This window comes from Dipodomys ordii, unplaced genomic scaffold, assembly GCF_000151885.1.
Source record: "Dipodomys ordii isolate 6190 unplaced genomic scaffold, Dord_2.0 Scaffold83, whole genome shotgun sequence".
In the NCBI taxonomy this organism is placed as follows: Eukaryota; Metazoa; Chordata; class Mammalia; order Rodentia; family Heteromyidae; genus Dipodomys; species Dipodomys ordii.
Genome location: NW_012267299.1, coordinates 2,365,211 through 2,384,496, shown reverse-complemented (window position 1 = coordinate 2,384,496; position 19,286 = coordinate 2,365,211). Strand labels below are relative to the sequence as shown.

General features: G+C 38.8%; 1 protein-coding gene across 1 annotated transcript in view; it reads left to right on the top strand.

Moving 5' to 3' along the window:
- Poc5 (POC5 centriolar protein) overlaps positions 1-19,286 on the top strand; it is a 40,207-nt gene that overhangs the window by 10,602 nt on the left and 10,319 nt on the right. Inside the window, 8 exon segments of the mRNA XM_013025299.1 lie at positions 1,298-1,303; positions 1,306-1,381; positions 5,809-6,011; positions 7,972-8,148; positions 10,712-10,816; positions 14,279-14,458; positions 15,839-15,992; positions 18,821-19,098. Of these exon segments, the coding sequence (XP_012880753.1) occupies positions 1,298-1,303; positions 1,306-1,381; positions 5,809-6,011; positions 7,972-8,148; positions 10,712-10,816; positions 14,279-14,458; positions 15,839-15,992; positions 18,821-19,098 (1,179 nt within the window).

Sequence of the window (19,286 nt, the reverse complement as noted above, 5' to 3'; positions counted from 1 at the left end):
AAAAAAAAAAAAAATACTCAGGGACAGTTTCCAGGCCCTGAATTCAAGCTCCAGGACCAACACTAAGGAACTGAAAAGAGTCTTACAGATAGTATACAAATGACAAATGCTAGTAAGGATGTAGGGAAAAGGAGTCTTTATACAAGGTATGTTACACTTCTACTAGACTCAATATGAAAACTGCAATTACCATATAATCCCACCATCCCACTTCTGAGTATATTTCCAAAGAAATCAAAGTCAGCATACAATAGAGATACCTGCACTCTGTATCCTTCTGCTTACAATAACCAAGCTATAGAATCAGTGTAGATACCCATCAACAGATGAAAGGATTTTTTAATGTGGTATATATAGAAATGGAGTAATTTTTAGACATGAGGATAAATTGGTCTAGCATAGTGACTCATACCTGTAATTCCACATACTTGGAATGCAGAGGTCAGAATGTCGTGGTTCCTCGCCAGTCCAGACAAAAATTTAATGAGATCGCCATCTCAGCAAACTAGGCATTGTGGTGCACACCTGGGATCCCAGCTACACTTAGAAGCCATAGCTAGAAGGGCTATAGTGCAGGCTGACGCTGGACAGAAACAGGAGCCCCCATCTAAAAATCAACCTAAGCAAAAAGGGCTGGAGTCAGTACTCAAATGGCAGAACATCTAACTAATAAGCAAATCCCTGAACTCTCTCTCACACACACAAAAATACAAGAATCATATTTGGAGAAAATGGTTGAAACTGGAGGTCAATCCTGTTAAATAAACCAGACTTGGGCCCATACTATGTTTTCTTTCATAGATAGAATCTAGATTTTTGGTTAAAAAAAAAATTAAATGGGAGTCTGGTGCTAGTGGCTCATACCTGTAATCCTAGCTACTCAGGAGGTTGAGATCTGAGACTGATGGTTCAAAGCCAGCCCGGGCAAGAAGGTCCTTGAAACTCATCTCCAAATAACCACCAAAAAAAGTGGAGCTATGGCTCAAGTAATAGAGTGTAATAGGCTTGAGCTAAAAGTTAAGGGACAGTGCTCAGGACATGAGTTCAAGCCCCAGTACCAGCAAAAACAAAAAGTAAGTGGGTCAATATTTGAGAATAAAACCAGAGGAAGTGGGAGATAGGGAAAGAGAGGGTAATAGGGGAGAGGGTAAAGTGTTTATATGATCGAAGATCAAAGTATATTAAATGCAAAAATGAAGAATGTCACATAATGAAACCTTTTATGTTGTATCATTAATACGCACTTAATTTTTACCAAGTAGTTTGGTTTAATTTTTTTAAACTTTCTTTTTGGTAGGAAGTTGCCCTACAGTAAGAGAAACTGGAACAGAAGTTGGAAAAGGTTACGATGTTCCTATTTCCAGCCGTTTAAAGACAAGCGGTATGACTTTCAGCCTGATCAATATTATCTATGTAATAGGAGGAATACTGCCACACATTATTTATTGGCAAGATTTTTAAATGATACTATTTCTGGCTGGGAAGGTGGCTCAGTGCTTGCCTTGCATGCATGAGGCCCTGGGTTTGATTCTTCAGCACCACGTAAGCAGAAAAAGCAGGAAGTGTCACCATGGCTGGAGTGGTAGAGTGGTAGCTTGAGCTGAAGAACTGAAGGACAGCACCCAGGCCCAGAATTCAGGCCCATGACTGACAACAACAACAACAACAAAAAGATACTATTTCTAATTTAATTAGTAATATTTAAAATAACTCCCGAGATAGTACAATTATGTGACACTCTAAAAGTTGAACCAGCAGGCAAGTATTTTTAAAGACTTAGGCTATTAGGTAGTTTGGCCAATGTCAGTCTTTTGCAAACCATCTACTTGCCAGCTTATGGGCATTGTGTGTACTGAGGTAATGATCTTTGCAATGTCTTTTACCTCCTGTGTTCTCCTTCAAGATAACATAACATGAATATACACTTACTATAATAAGAAAGGGGGCTGGGAATATGGCTTAGTGGTAAAGTGCTTGCCTAGCATGCATGAAGCCCTGGGTTCAATTCTTCAGTACCACATAAGCAAAAATGGCCAGAAATGGCACTGTGACTTGGGTAGAGTGCTATCCTTGAGCAAATCTCAGGGACAGTGCCAAGTTTAAGCCCCAGGACTAGCAAAAAAAAAAAAAAGAAAGAAAGAAAGAAAATATAATAATAAAGCAATGGTAAACATAATGAAAAAATCACTAATTTTATCTAAATATTGTGTAGGTGGTACGTTGAACCTGAGATCTGCCTTGTATCAGTTGAAACAAGATTAGCAGTGTTAAAGCGGTTTTAAAAACGCAGAGCCAAATTCAGATGTTCCTACCTAGACATGTCTGGCTTGTTTTCATTCTGGCTTTGACTGTTCCCCACCTCTTTGAATATAATTTTTTCCAAGTCTTTCCATTTCCTAACATGTTGAAGGCTAACAGGTTTGTTACAACAGAGTATTTGATAAATGAAATTGCTAGCCTTTACTTACCTGTAAGTAGTTGTACAAAGGGATTTCAGTTCTACACCAGTTTGTTTATACAATGCATCTTAATCAGTGTCATCCCGCCCCCATCTCTCCCAACCCTACCCACCCCTCAATTTTACTAGTCCCATTTCACATACATTGAGTACGATGACTATATTCTTCCTTTCTTTATCCATCTACCTCCCTCCTTGACCTCACCCCTACCCTATACCCAATACCTTAAATTCCAGTTTCCTGGGTTTCCTTTTGTTAGACTATAGGTTATTTGTTCAAAGAAATTACACCATTGGAATTCTCACCTGCATATACCATGCTCTAATTAATATATTTATGTATATATGGATATGACCCTGTGTATATTTACATATATATTTATATATTAGATCTAATTTCCACATATAAGAAAAAACATGTGTCCTTTGTCTCTCTGTGGCCTTGACTTACTTCACTTAACGTAATTTTTTCCAGGTTCATCCATTTTTCTGTAAATGATGAAATACTGTTTTTCCTTATGGATGAGTAAAATTACATTGCATTATATACATTTTCTTGATGCATTCATTCTATCTGGCCTGTTTTTATAACTTGGCTAGCTGCTATTTTTTTTTATTTATTTTAGGTAAAGATGCTCTACAGAGGGGTTACAGTTACATGAGTAAGGCAATGAGTACATTTCTTGCCAAACCTTGTTACCCCTTCCCTTGTTGTTCTCCCACTATCCCCTTCCCTCCCCACCTCCCCACTTATCTCCCCACCCACCCCCAACCCCACCCCCGCCGAAAGTTGTAAAGTACAATTTTTATTTTTTATGACTTTTTTTTTATTGTGAAAATACTGTACAGAGGAGTTACAATTATATGGGCAAGATAATGAGTACATTTCTTATTGAGCATTGTTGCCTCCTCCTTTTGTTTCCCCTTCCCATCCCTTCCCATCTCCCCACCCCCCCACCTATCTCCCCACACCCCCACCCCCTCGCCCCCATCCTCCCCCCACCAAAGTTGTAAAGTTCGTTTTTCAATATAATGACTTGTACATCTCATTGTTACAATGGGTCCACCTGTATCCCTATTTAAATGATTTGTTTTTTCCCTTCCCCTCCACAAATTATACCAACATCAAATACAGTGAAAGCAGGGGTTATACTGTGGGGGAGGGACATACAAAGCAACAAAGAAATCTCTTATAAATCTGTTAGAAACAATCACATGAAAGAAAAAAACATTTGAATACATATCTTGGGGGTTCATTTCGCCTAACATCAACCTTTTCACCTAACATGACCTTTTCTGCTTGTCTCAGATATATACTAGTTATTGCAAATAAGGGAAACCATGGGGCCTATGTTTCTTTGGGCCTGGTTACTTCACTTAATATAATTTTTTCCAAGTCTTTCCATTTCCTAACAAATGGAATAATGTCATTCTTTCTGATGGAGGCATAGAATTCCATTGTGTATATATACCACATTTTCTTGATCCATTCATCTACTGAGGGGCATCTGGGGTTGGTGCTATATCTTAGCTATGGTAAATAATGCTGCAATAAACATAGTTTTGCTGGTAGCTTTAGTGTGGTCTTGTTTGTGATCATTTGGGTAAATGCCCAAAAGTAGGATTGCTGGGTCATAGGGGAGCTCTATGTGGAGTCTTTTGAGGAACCTCCATATTGCTTTCCAAATGGTTGAACAAGTTTACACTCCCACCATCAATGCAGTAAGGTTCTCTTCTGTCCACATCCCCTCCAACATCTGTTGTTATTAGAGTTCTTGATTATAGCCATTCTAACTGGGTTGAGTTGGTATCTCAGTGTTGTTTTGATTTGCATTTCTTTTATGGCTAGAGAGGTTGAGCATTTCTTCATATGTTTATTGGCCAACTTTCCTCTTCAGAGACGTTTCTCTGTAAGTCTTTAGCACACTTATTTATTGACTAGCCCCTATTTATATTGTACAATCTTAGCTGTATTATTTAACACCATCCCAGTGTTAAACATAAAACAATAATAACCTGTATACAACAACTCTGGCTTTTGTCAATTTTTTAACCCTCTCTCTGCTTCAGTTTTCTTGTCATTAAAACAGAGATTATAATACCTACTCCTTAGGTAGCTTGTATTATAAAAGCTCATTCTTTAACATTTTTATTGCAAAAATATAAAAAAGTTAAGTCAGTATGATAATACAGCTCAGGCTAGATTTGGATATGTAGAGATAGACATTATCTGTTGGGATAGAAGAGGTAGTGGAAAGTTGTAGCCATCCCAGTCAGTCCTGAATTGGTGACAGTACTGAAATTGAAAATAAAGTCTGGTTGCTGGTCATTCATCTCTGTAATCCTAGCTGCTCAGGAGGCTGCGACCTTAGGATCAAGGTTCAAAGCCATCCTGGGCAGAAAAGTGCATACAAATCTTATCTCTAGGGCTGGGAAGGTGGCTCAGTGGTAGAGCACTTGCCTTGTATGCATGAGGCCCTGGGTTTGATTCCTCAACACCACAGAAGCAAAAAGAAAAAATCAGGAAGTGGCACTGTGGCTCAAGTGGTAGAGCGCTAGCCTTGAGCTGAAGAGCTGAGGGACAGCGCCCACACCCAGAGTTCAGGCCCCACGACCGGATTTCAAAAAAAAAAATATTTAATTAACCTGGAAAAAGCTGGAAGTGAAGATGTAGTTTACATGGTAAAGCACTAAACTTGAGTAGAAAAAGCCAAGTAAAGAGCATTGGGCATTGATCTTCCTTCCTTTTTTAAATTAGCATATGTTAAAAGTACAATGGAGATTTATTGTGCTATTTTCATATACGCATATAATGTACTTCGATCAAAATTATCCCTTCTATTACTTTTTCTTTTTTCCCTTCCCCTCCTTTTCCCCACCTCCTGTCTCCTTCCCCTCTTCTTCCCTTCCCTCACCTTCTTTTGGTAGTACTAGGGACTGAACTCAGGACTTTGAGCTTGCTAGACAGATTTTCTACCACTTTCTAGCCACATTTCTAGGACCTTCCCCACCTTTTGTTGTTGTTGGTGGTGGTGGTTGGTCATGGGGCTTGAACTCTGAGCCTGAGCGCTGCCCCTGAGCACTTCAGCTCAAGGCAAGGGCTCTACCACTTGAGCCATAGTGCCACTTCCCCTCCCCACTTTTTAAACAACTTTCAGTGGGTTTCATTATTCTGTTTAATCAATTTTTTTACCCTATTCTTTTACTCTCCCTGGCTCCTCTCCCTCAAAATAATCCCCTGCATTTTACACTCATGTCATTTTATTTTTAAGGTCTACAATTCCACACAAGGGAAAGAGTGCTCCATTTGCTGTTTTTGTCTTTCTCACACAAGTGTTCTTTTATTCCAGGCTCACCACCAGCATTATCACCAAGGAAATCTCACCCAGTCATGGACTTTTTCAGTTCCCATCTTTTAGATGACTCTTCCTCTGCAGACACTAATTCTGCTCACACAGAAACCCACAAAACAGTTTCAGGAGATTATCTTGTTTCTGATGAAAACCTTCAGAAATTAGAGAGTGTACTTGATCTTTGGAGTTCAGGTCTTAAGGTAATTGAATTTGTTTATTTACAGTTGTTTACTATGCATTGTGATAGCTTTATTGTTGATTATACTGATTATGTTTCTTATACTTTTTTAAAAAAATGATTGCCCTGAGCTCAGTACAGATCTCAGTCTGTGTGCTTCTTATTCATTTTTTTCTTGTCAGTTGTGGGGCTTGCACTCCGGGCCTAGGCACTGTCCTTGAGCTTTTTGGCTCAAGATTTGTGCTCTTCTATGTTGAGCCACTATACCACTGCCGGTTTCCTGATAATTAATTGGAGATAAGAGTCCCATGGACTTTCCTGCCTAGGCTGGCTTTGAACCACGATCCTCAAATCTCAGCCTCCTAAGGCTGCCTCTTATCTCCAATTAACCATCAAAAAAGTCATCTGGTGGAAGTGGCGCTGTGGCTCAAGTGGTAGAGCGCTAGCCTTGAGCTGAAGAGCTGAGGGACAGTGCGCAGACCCAGAGTTCAGGCCCCAGGACCAGCAAAAAAAAAGCCAGCTGGGCACTGTTGGCTTATGCCTGTAATCCTAATGACTCTTGAGTAGCTAGGATTACAGGTATAAGCCACCAGCATCTGGCACTTCTCATTCTTTAATGTACATAGGAATCATCTTGGTTCATATTAAATTATAGCTTCATATCAATAGGTCATTCCAAGGATCCTTTATATTAAGGTTCACTTGAGTCCAGGAGTTCAAGACTACTCATACCTGTAATTCTAGCTACTCAAGAGGCTGAAATCTGAGGATCACGGTTCAACACCCATGCCGAAAAGTCCCTGAGATTCTCATCTCCTATAAACTACTCAGAAAAGCCTGAAGTGGTATTGTGGCTCAAATGTTAGAACACTAGCTTTGAACACACTGATATTTGGCCTGGGCACTACCTCTTAACTTTTGTTATTGTACCACTTGAACCATATAATTCCACTACTGGCTTTTTGCTGGTTAATTAGAAATAAGACTCACATAGGCTTTCCTGCCCTAGGCTAGTTTCAAACCATGATTCCTGGATCTCAGCCTCCTGAGTCGCTAGAACTACAGATGTGAGCCCCCACCTCCTAGCTACATTTCATACTTCTATGAGACGTTCAAATTTGTCTCTTAGTTCAGTTAACCATATTTGTTTTAGGGATTTTGTATACATATATATATATATGTACGTATATCTAACAAATATGTTTTTATATATGTATATGTTATATTTTATGTGTTCCAGTGATAAGGGTGAAAAGAGCAATCTGTCATAAGGTGGCTATTGTGGTAGGTGTTGGGGGAAGAAGGCTCCAGGTTCCATGGTTTCCACAAGCACAACAACCTTTATCAGGACAAACGCCCAGTTATGATGCTCAGCCAGGCCTGATCCTCCTGTCTTTTTCACCTGTCCTATCTTAATTTGGACTGTCAAGTCCTTGAACAAACAAAGGGATTTCCCTAAGGAAGTCTAAATATTTTGTTTTGTTTTTGTTTTATTATGTACATTTGTTCATTTACCTTGCTGTACTATTACATTTTCAAGCCCAGATTTCAAGCTTGGTAAATGTACAAAAAGACTCCTTAGATAACTCTAATGGATAGAAATGCAGCAAATGCAGTTAAATGTTTTAAACAGCCACAAGTTAACGAGAGTTTTATTTCAGAGGGTGCATGGATAAGCAGTCTAAGGGATAGGGAGTAGATAGATTCCTAAAATAATAAATAAAATTTTAATAAGCTTTTTGAGTCGTCAAGTAATTTAAATTTGGTGTTGAAACATGCATTTACACTTTTTGAGACTTCTCAAAAATCTCAGTGCTGGTTTTTTGGGGGTTTTTTGTTTGTTTTTTTTTTTAATAACAAATGTCCTTCCTGTGGTGAACTGTGAAGAGAATGGTGCATTGCATACATCATCTTTTCTTCAGTTCAGGTTTAAGAAGAGGTATCAAGGAACAAACTTAAGTGTCAATGTATTTCTCTTTCAGACAAACATTATCTCTGAACTCAGTAAGTGGAGACTTAATTTTATAGACTGGCACCGAATGGAGATGAAGAAAGAGAAAGAAAAGCACACAGCACATGTAAAGCAGCTGTTCAGCCAGATCACTGAATTAAAGGAGCTGCAGAGAGCCTTTGAGGTTTCCATTGGGAGAAAAGATGAGGTCTTCTGTTTTATTATATCTCCTTTTTGTTGATGTTTAGAAAATACCTTGCTAGAAAATGCATTCCAAAAACTAATGATTATTTAGCTTACACAAGAGATGAAGAGTGGGCTGGGAAGGTGGCTGAGTGATAGAGTGCTTGCCTCACATGCATGAGGTCCTGGGTTCGATTCCTCAGCACCACATAAGCAGAAAAGGCCAGAAGTGGCACTGTGGCTCAAGTAGTAGAGCACTAGCCTTGAGCTGAAGAGCTGAGGGACAGTACCTAGGCCCAGAGTTCAGGCCCCATGACCGACAAAAAGAGAGAGAAAGAGAGATGAAGAGCAAGTCACTGAGAAACTGAGAGTAAAATCAGTACACAGCCATAGGATTGGTTCTTCTCATCAGACATGCCAGTATTGGGTCATTTTATCTTCACTTCTGGTTATAGAGTGCTTAGTGTTTTAAGAGTCTCTCCTAAATGTAAGACTTGATTTTTCCTCCTAATCTTTTTATCCTAACCTCCTTAATAAAACACTAAGAAACCACACTCTCCACTTTTAAACCCTCCCTGGGCATGGGCGCTGTCCCTCAGCTCTTCAGCTCAAGGCTAGCACTCTACCACTTGAGCCACAGCGTCACTTCTGGCTTTTTTTCTTTTTGCTTCTGTGGTGCTGAGGAATCGAACCCAGGGCCTCATGCATGCAAGGCAAGCGCTCTACCACTGAGCCACCTTCCCAGCCCCCTGGATGGATATTTTAAACTTCTCACATCCTGTCTGTGATATGTCTTTTCATTGATGAAGATAAATATAGAAGACATCTTTCATTTCACTTTCTGTGAGCTTCTAACTTGAGGGTCAAGTTCAGGTCTGTGCCCGGCTGTGCCTTCAGCCATTTATGGGTTATAAGTAAAAGGGTGATGGCTTGCAGAGAACAGGGACTCAGGCAGACCCTACAGCTATTGCCTGCAGAAGTGGTATCAGGTGTGCTAATGAGCTACATGAAGATGGTAGACTCTTTTGCTTTTAGAGGGTATAATATAAGTTGAACATTTTACATACTTTGCATTTTTTAAACAGTGAATACTAATATTTTCTCTTACTTTCAAAACTCTGTTCTAAGGTTTTTAAATTTTTTAGTATCACAGAAAGTACATAGATCATTACTTCAGTTCATGAAAGTGAATAAAGAATAAAATAACAGCCATCTGTCACCACGCAACCTACAACATAGAATCTAGTTGATATCTGAGAATGGGTACCCTTTACTCTTCTAAAAAAAGGATAGGGATGGATGTAGTGGGCACATGCCTGTAATCCCAGAATTCCAGAGGCAGAGGTAGAAGGATCATGAGTTCCAGGCCAGCCTGGTACTCATGGCAAGACCCTGTCTCAAACCAGCAGCTGGCAAACACCTTTGTTTGGTGTTTTTCCCTATTGGTACTGATATGGGGGTTTGAACTGAGGGCTTGGGTGTTATCCCTTATCTTTTTCACTCAAGGCTGATACTCTGCTGCTTAAACTACAACTCTACTTCCAGTTTTTTGGTGGTTAATTAGAGATAAGAATCTCATATACTTCCCTATCCATCGCTTTGAACCATGATCCTCAGATCTAAGCCTCCTACATACCTAGAATGACAGGTTTGAGCCACTTGCAACCAGCTTAGTCCAGAGGTGGAGTCTCATGGACTTTTCTACTAGGCTGACTTTGAAACTTGATCTTTATATCTCAGCCTCCTGAGTGGCTAAGATTACATACATGAGCCATTGTTGTCTGGCAGGCTACCTTTTTATCTAGTGTAACCATTTTTAGATACGTATTTTATAAGACATAGGTATCTATCTTGTATCTATCTTTGAAATGTCTATCTTATATTTTTATAAAATATATGTTTTATAAGATATGTCTTTTATAAAAGAATATTACTGTGGAAGATAAACATCAAAATATATCTGTTCTTGGCTTTCATAATTTTGTTGGGACGAGAAAATCATTAAATTGCGACTGAGAAACTTCCATATCCAAGGTAGTGGTTGGGGCTAAAAAGAATTAGAACCTGGCCTGCTTACAAGTCTACTGAATGCCTTCTGTATATATAACAGTTATATACTATATATGTACAATTTTTAATGAATTATGTTAATTATTAATTCTCAAAGACATAAACTTTATTGGTAATTAGCAATATACATGCACAATGAATATTTCATTTCCCTCTTGTTTCTCTTTATTGAAGTTTTACTATATTCACATGGGAAACATTTTTAATTTTTTTGTTTGGATTTTTGTGCCAAATACTAGGTCTTGAATCTAGGGCCTCATGGCTCTTGCTCAGCTTTTTTACTTATGACTGGCATTCTACTACGTAAGCCATGCCCCCAATTACAGATTTTTGCATTAATAACAGTAATAAGGCTTGTTATACCAATGTGAACTACAAAAAAAACTATACAAGAAAAATGATAAGGCTAATTTGTATGAATATAGTAGAGATCCATAGCTATTCTCTTTAGCTTTTTTTCATGTGGAAAACTGCTATTATTGCACTATCACAATAATTGTGTTACTTGGTCTTTGCAGGTGATTGCCAGCTTGTCTCATGCCTTAGCCAAGCAAAAGGAAAGGATAGAGTTGATGAGGACATTCTTCCACTGGCGAATTAGCCATGTCAAATGCAGACAGGACGTAAGTGAATAAGATAAGGCCAGTAATGGAAATCAAGCACCTAAGCTCAAAGGGAGCTTAACTCTTGTCAAAGAAAGATTCATTTTCTAACAAGTCAAAATGTGCTTATGACTTATTATTGCTTGTACTTTTTTATTGTAAAAATACTGTACAGAGGGGTTACAATTACATAGGCAAGATAATGAGTACATTTCTTATCAAGCATTGTAGCCTCCTCCTTCGTTTCCCCTTCCCATCCCATCCTCCCTCCACTCCCCCACTGTATTTATTTTAATATAATTGAGAAAATATCTCTCTGATTTATAGACATACAGTATCATAAGTATAGTTCATATTCTTATATGTTATATATTATCATATGCTACTTGCTGCTTTAGAGTGGTTTAATAAAGATTGTGTTAACTTATAAATGCTAAAATAATAGATAATTGAACCTCTTTAAACAGACTGGACTTCAGACATGCTTACATGGAAAATGAATTTATAATGTTAAATGTATCATATGCTTCCTGTATTCTGTTTCTAAAATTTCTGACCAGATGTAGTAGCACCTTCCCAATAGTTCCACTTACTCAGAAGGCTGAGACAGGAGGATTTCTTGAGCCCAGGAGTTTGTAGCCAGCCTAGGAAACGTAACAAGACTCTATCTCAAAAAAAAAAAGTTTAAACCCAAACATCCTATATTTTCATTAAATAAGAGCTAAATAAAGATATCAGAATAATGGTAAACTGAGAGAATAATAAACTTTGAGGTGTCAGGCATCCTGTATTTTCATTAAATAAACATTGAGGTGTCAGGCACACCTGTTACCCAGCACTTGGAAGGCTGAGGCAGAAGGCTTGTGAATTCAGAGTCAGCCTGGGCCATATAGCAAGACTTAGCTTCAAAAATAACAGAGAGAGAAAAAAAGAAAAGAAAAAATTAGTGTATCAAAAATGGTAAGTAGGGCTAGGATGTAGCTCAGTGGCAGAGCACTTGCCTAGCAAGTGCAATATCCTGGGTTCGATCCCTAGTACCAAACAATTAAAGACCAATAATAATAATTCAGTTTAAAAAACTGGTAAGTAAAGTATTGGGTCTTGGATATTGGACCATTTCAGCCTCAGGCTTGTAGGTGTATATTTCTTGGTCTTGAGGCCAGTAAACTTATGCATTTACTTTTTTTTTTGCTGGCTATGGGGCCTAAACTCTGGGCCTGGGCGCTGTCCATCAGCTCTTCAGCTCCAGGCTAGCTTTCTACCACTTGAGCCACAGCGCCATTTCCCCGCTTTTTCTGCTTATGTGTTACTGAGAAATTGAACCCAGGGTCTCATGCATGCAAGGCAAGCGCTCTACCACTGAGCCACCTTCCTTCCCATCCCCTTGAAGATAGGAATCTTTAAAAGGCTGTCTTGTTTACTTCCCAGACATTGTGTAGTGATTTTTCCTAATGTGAATCTAATCTTTATCCACTTGATTCTGTATAAATATGGTAAATTTAAAACATAAAAGATGAGATTATGGGCTGGGAAGGTGTCTCAGTGGTAGAGCGCTTGCCTTGCATGCGTGAGGCCCTAGGTTCGCTTCCTCAGCACCACATAAGCAGAAAAAAAAAGCCGGAAGTGGCACTGTGGCTCAAGTGGTAGAGCGCTAGCCTTGAGCTGAAGAGCTGAGGGACAGCACCCAGGCCCAGAGTTCAGGCCCACGACTAGACCCAAAAAAAAAAAAAGATGAAATTATGTATATGCCATAGAAGATAAAATATAGAAACCCATGCTATAAGGGATGTGTTAGTTTTTCGTATTCAACTGAGCCCTAGAGAGGTACCTCTGCATTAATAGTTTAGTTTAAATACTATTATTATCCTAAAATTGTTTTTGTTTGGTGTTTTTTCAAGACTCCTTTGTTTTATTTTTTAGCAATTTTTATTGTGATTGATTACATAAATTTCACAAATTTCACAATATTGTGGGATAGTGATACTTAGTTAAAGCCACAAACACATAGAATTGTTTTTAATAATGCTTCCTGCTGTGTGTTGGTGGCTCACACCTGTAATCCTAGCTCCTCAGGCAGCTGCAATGTGAGGCTCTACGTTGGAAGCCAGCCTGGGAAGGAAAGCTTATGAAGCTCTCATCTCCAATAAACAACCAAAGAGCTAGAAGTGAATCTGTGTCTCAGGTGGTAGAGCACTAGCTATAAGTAAAGTTCAGGGACAATGTTTAGACCCTCAACTGGTTAGGAAAAAAAAAGCCGGGTGCCGGTGGCTCACACCTGTAATCCTAGCTACTCAGGAGGCTGAGATCTGAGGATCATGGTTCAAAGCCAGCCCGGGCAAGAAAGTCCATGAAACTCTTATCTCCAATAAAACCACAGAAAACTGGAATTGGCGCTGTAGCTCAAGTGGTAGAGCGCTAGCCTTGAGCTGAAGAGCTGAGGGACAGCGCCCAGGCCCAGAGTTCAAGCCCCATGACCAACAAAAAAAAAGTGTTTCCCAGTGTTTTCATTTTTATTAACTGCAATAAATCAAATTCCATATTAATCCCTAAAATCGTTGTACCTTTTTGCTAGTTATAGGGCTTGAACTCAGAGCTTTGCACTCTCCCTCAGTTTTTCAATCAGAGCTGGCATGATACTGTTTTAACCACACCTCCAACCCATCTTTTTTGCTGGTTAATTGGAGATGTACTTGTCTGTCTATACCAGCTTTGTACCTCAGATGTCAACCTCGTGAGTCCTAGGAGTAGACATTTAAGCCACCAGTTCTTGGCTGGTTTTTCCATAGTTTCAAAGTTATTTGTTAGATAGTCCATAATGAGTAAATATTTAGTTTAAATATTAGCTAGAATAATGGTTCAAGTGGTACAGGGACCTATACCTGTACCAAGTCCCAGTATTGGCAAAATTAAAAAAAAAATGTTGGCTAGAATACTTGCGAAAACATGACTTTTGAGCTAGTTTTTAGGAAAAGTGGGAATTAGAGCTATTTCACAAGAATTCTCTGATAAATGATATATGTTCCTTATTTGGGTCAGTTTGGTACTATGTAATAGAAAAGTGTAAGAGTTACTAACCTTGTTTATGATGGTGGCATTTAAGTTGAAAGGAAAACAGTCATCTGAAGCCACGGCCTTTATGCCTTCCAGCATTCTTTTAACTAAAAAGTCCTTTCTTCCATTGGGTTTTGGTTTGGATTTTGGTGTTTTCCCTAACTTGATTGACTCTGGTAAGCCATGATGTAATGAGTAGGAGCCCAGGCTGTGAAATCAAACTGGTTTTTCCTTTCTACTGTGTGACCCAAGTCACTTAACCTGTTTTTCCATGGGCAAGTCAAGAGTGATATGATTGCACAGATTAAACAATAACTTAAATACACTCCCTCTGTGCTATGTTTACTGTATTAACACATTTGCCAGTGTAACTGTGCCAGTAAATGTATTAACTAATGTATTTGCCATTACCGCTGTACTCCTGTTTTTTAGATTTATGAAGGCAAACTAGCAGATCAGTACTTCCATCGAACCTTGCTGAAGAAAGTCTGGAAAGGCTGGCACTCCGTAGTACAGAGGCAGTGGAAGGAGATGGTAGAACGAGCTTGTCAGGCAAGAGCCGAAGAAGTTTGCATCCAGATTTCACATGATTATGAAAACAAGATTGCTATGGTAAACTTTTTTTTAAATTGTCCCTTTCTTTCAAAACAAGAGCATCATAGCCACTATCGGTTTATCATTAGCCTTCTTATTTTTTAGTCTTTATGTACCTAAGAAGAAAAATTCAAAATAAAAATGTTTATCATATTTAATAAACTATGTTCTTAAGTTTAATAAAATATAAGTTGAAATTATTTCCCTTTGACTTTTTCTTTTGTGCCAGTCCTGGGTCTTGAACTCAGGGCCCAGGCACTATACTTGAGTTTTTTTGCTCAAGGCTAGTGTTCCACCACTTGAACCACAGAGCCATTTCTGGCCTTTTCTGAGTAGTTTATTGGAGATAAGAATCTTACAGACTTTTTTGCCCAGTTCTGATCTCAGCCTCCTGAGTAACTAGAATTACAGGCATGAGCCACCAGTACCCAACCTTCCTTTGACTTTTTTTTTTGTGGGTTGTGGGGCTTGAACTCTGGGTCTGGGTACTCCCCCTCAGCTCTTCAGCTCAAGGCTAGCACTCTACCACTTGAACCACAGCACCACTTCCAGTTTTTTGGTGATTAATTGGAGTCTCACTGTCTTTCCTGCCTGGGCTGGCTTTGAACCATGATCCTCAGATCTCAGCCTCCTGAGTAGCTAGGATTACAGGTGTGAGCCACTGGCACCCGGCACTCCTTTGACTTTTAATAGTAAAATTAGTATTGTTTCCTTGGAAAAGCATTTGGGACTCAAAATGATATAAAAACCATTCTAAAGAATGCAATCAAATGTTAAAAGAAAATGTTCACTGCAGCACTAAATTCTTAATATTAAAAGTAAATTTCATAATACAAATAGTTTTCTATAATGGAAAGTGGCATGAAAAAATACAGTCTCTTTAGGCTTCTGTAAATAGTTGTTTTTTTCTAATTCTATTCATATTATAGGCATTTAATTATTTTTACCCTGAAGGGATAAGGGCTGTCCATAGCTTATGCAAAAGTACATGAAAGCTTTTGAATAAAAAATGATATGTATTTTGTGTAATGAAAACACAATTGCAGTCCTCAATGGGAGTGCTATGAAATTCCACTTATGTGAATCTTGATTTTGTGGGAATGAAAATGATTGGAAAGTGGCACTGTGGCTCAAAATGGTAGAGCACTAGCCTTGAGCAAAAGAGCTCAAGGACAGTGCCCAGGCCCTGAGTTCAAGCCCCATGATCCACAAAAAAGAAAAAGAAAATGATTGGTTGGAGACCTAACTTGTACAATGAGTCACATAGCATGAAATGTAGTTGGCAAGAATTGTTCTTTCATTTCATATAAGAATAACCTCACAATATATAATTTTTAACAGTAATATTCTTTATGTCTCAAATATGTGAGTATATCTATTTATTTCTTCTGATTTTAGTTATCTGGAGCTTTGGAAAATTCAAAAGCTGATATTCAGAAATTGCAGCAAGAAAAAGAGCACTTTGAAGATTCCATGAAGAAAGCTTTTATGAGAGGGGTTTGTGCATTAAATCTCGAAGCCATGACTATGTTTCAAAACAAAAATGATACAGGTTAGTAATTCATGGAAGACTATTTTCAAAAAAGAATTTGATTTCAATTGATGAGTAGGTCTATAGTACTACTTACTATTCTGCAGTGATGTGTCTTATCAGAACTTTATTTTTAATTCAAGGGTATTATATCCACCTTTAAATGTATCATGAGAATTATATCATTTGTAGTTGCATCTGTTACGTCATAAGTACACAAGTAAAAAAAAAACTTAAGAAGCCTATGTGTTTACATAGGAACAGTGTGTTTATCACTTTAATACATTTATCATCTTAAAAATTTAAATTTAGGGGCTGGGAAGATGGCTCAGTGATAGAGTGCTTGCCTCACATGCTTTTGTTTATGTGGTGCTGAGGAATCGAACACAGGGCCTCATATATGCAAGGCAAACACTCTGTCACTGAGCCACCTTCCTAGCCCAGATATTTAGGTTTTAATCACATCTTGCTATCAGATATTTTTTAACTTTTTCAACTTTTAAGAAAAAAAGTTGCTTCTAATCTTTTCTGACATTAAAATATTGAACTATTTTTATAAAAATAGTTCAATATTCAACAGGTGTGTGTGTGTGTGTGTGCGCGCGTGCACGGGCCTGTGCCTGTACCTGTGCCTGTGCCTACCTGTCCTGGGGCTTCAACCCAGGGCCTAGGTACTGTCCCTGAGCTTTTTCTTCTTTTAGCTCTAGGTTAACACTCTACCACTTGAGCTGCAACTCCACTTCCAGCCTTTTATTTTTTCTTTTTTTACTGGGCAGTGTTGAGGGTTGGTTAATACGAGATCAGAGTCTCACATACTTTTCTGCCAGACTGGCTTTGAACTTCTGTCCTAAGATCTCAGCCTTGTAAGTAGTTAGTATTACAGGTGTGAGCCATCACCTGTACTTCTTTTAAAATATCATTTTATGGGGCTGGGAAGGTGGCTCAGTGGTAGAGCATTGCCTTGCAGGCATGAGGCCTTGGGTTCGATTCCTCAGCACCACATAAGCAAAAAGAAGAAAAAGCCAGAAGTGGCACTGTGGGTCAAGTGGTAGAGCGCTAGCCTTGAGCTGAAGAGCTAAGGGACAGCACCCAGGCCCAGAGTTCAGGCCCCACGACCGGACCCAAAAAATATATATATATCATTTTATTATTATTATTGAGGTATACAGAGAGTTTACCATTTCATAAGACAGGTAATGAGTACATTTTATTTTGAACAATGTCACACCTTCCTTTACTTTCCCCCAGTTTCCCCTTATTCTGCTCTTTTTAATAATGCCAGGTTCCTCTAATGCATTTGTCTTATTAGATTAAAATAAATGTTTGATTTTGTGTGTGTGCAGCACACGCATGCTGGCTTCTCTGCAGACTGTGATCTGCAGTGAACCTTGTGTTATGTAGTCATCCTAGTTTTTCTATTCCTTCTGACATGCTAGTGATCAAATCCAGGCCTTATTCATTCTAGACCAGCACTCTACCACTCACCTACATCCTCATTCTCCTAAATCTATAGAGTGTAAATAAGGGTAGAAAATGACAATAAAAATGGCTTTAAAATGATTTCTGACAATTGTTAAAACAATTTTATGCAAGGTAGATAAAACACTTTACAGCTGAAAAAAGCTAGAATAGTGATTAAACTTAAGAGTTATCTGATTTTAAAAAACTTATAAATCTGCCACAATGGCAAGATCTGGTCATGTGCCTGTCCAGACTTGTCCTTTGTACTGATTTAAACTCCTGGTGTCCCCACCTTAGAGATGCTCAGCGTCACTGTTCATCAAAAGCATGTTAAGATTTCATCAGTGGAGGTTAAGCACTATAACCACTGTTAAAACTTTTTAATAAGCATAAACATTCTAGTGTATATACTGGCAGTTTAAGATTTAGATCAAAGCTCAAAATTTTGACTGGGAAAGAGAAACAATGTAGAGAAATATTTAAACATAGAGCCTACATAATGTTCTAGATTGAGTATTCAGAAATATCTCATTGAATTTTCAAACCTTTACCCTGTTGATTGATGTCACAGAAATAGTGTTAAGTAGAAAGTAACCAGACTCTTACTCTGAAGGGAAAGTACTCCAAAGTTAGACTGGATGCTTAGCTCAAGTGATAGAATACCTACTTACCAAGTTCAAGCCCCAGGATGGATGGATGGATGGATGGATGGATGGATGGAGCTGGAGGGATGGATGGAGCTGGAGGGATGGATGGAGCTGGAGGGATGGATGGAGCTGGAGGGATGGATGGAGCTGGAGGGAGCTGGAGGGAGGGAAGGGGAGAGAGAGAAAAAAACAGTCCCTATGGTATCTCTCCAGACAGCTAATCATTATTAATAGATTGTATAATCAACCTGCAGGAACCCATGCCTTGAAGATTTTAGTTTTACTTATTGATTTCCTACTTGCTGAAAGTCAAGAATTAAACTTATTTTTGTTAGGATAGGAGCAGTAGATGGAAATGAAGATGACAGAAAATAGTTGTAAAGCTAGAAATCCCAGGCCATTTACCATGTTAGTTGTATGAAATGTAAAAGCACATAATCCTTAAATTCTGTGTGATTACCTGTATTTCTATAGTAATAGTTACTTTATGGCAATACACTTAATTTTATGTAAGAGCAAATCACCCATTATCGTTCACCTGATGAAGGAATGGCCCAAAGTCTTTAGTGATTAAGACTAGTATTAACCAATTAATAACTACTAATTGAACAGTTGATAGAAATACATGGCAAATATGTACGTTTTGTAGGTCTAGATTATAGACATTATATAATTATTTCTAATGGAGAATAGTAATCTTACCTCAGGACACTGGTAATGGAATGAATTTCCACTTCTTAGGACTGGAATTCGCAAACAGCAAGGAAGAGGGAGTGCCTAGTGTTCAGAGCAGAGAGCGCTCGGTGCATTCAGATGTGTCCACGGCTGCTGCCATGTCCTCAGCAGTTCAGCTGCAAGCTCCTCCCTCAGCAGCAGGAGGCTTGGCCAGCTCCTCAGTGCTCCCCTCCGCTACTTCCATGACTTCCACTGCAGCTACATCGTCCTCTTCTGTTCACGTTCCTGTTCCTGTATCTGTGCTCAACATGGGATCTGTGGCTCCTGCTGCCCAGGAAGACATGGTTAGTGTCATTTGTGCAAGCATTGCCTTAGGAAAGGGTTCAAAAATATCCATAAATGGGATATTTTGTTATGATGATCTTTGGTGGGGGAATATTACTTTGTGTGTGTGTATGGTGCTTGGGGTCAAAACAGGGGCAAGCACTGAGCTACATCCCTGTCAATTGAATTTTTTTTTTTTGGGGGGGGG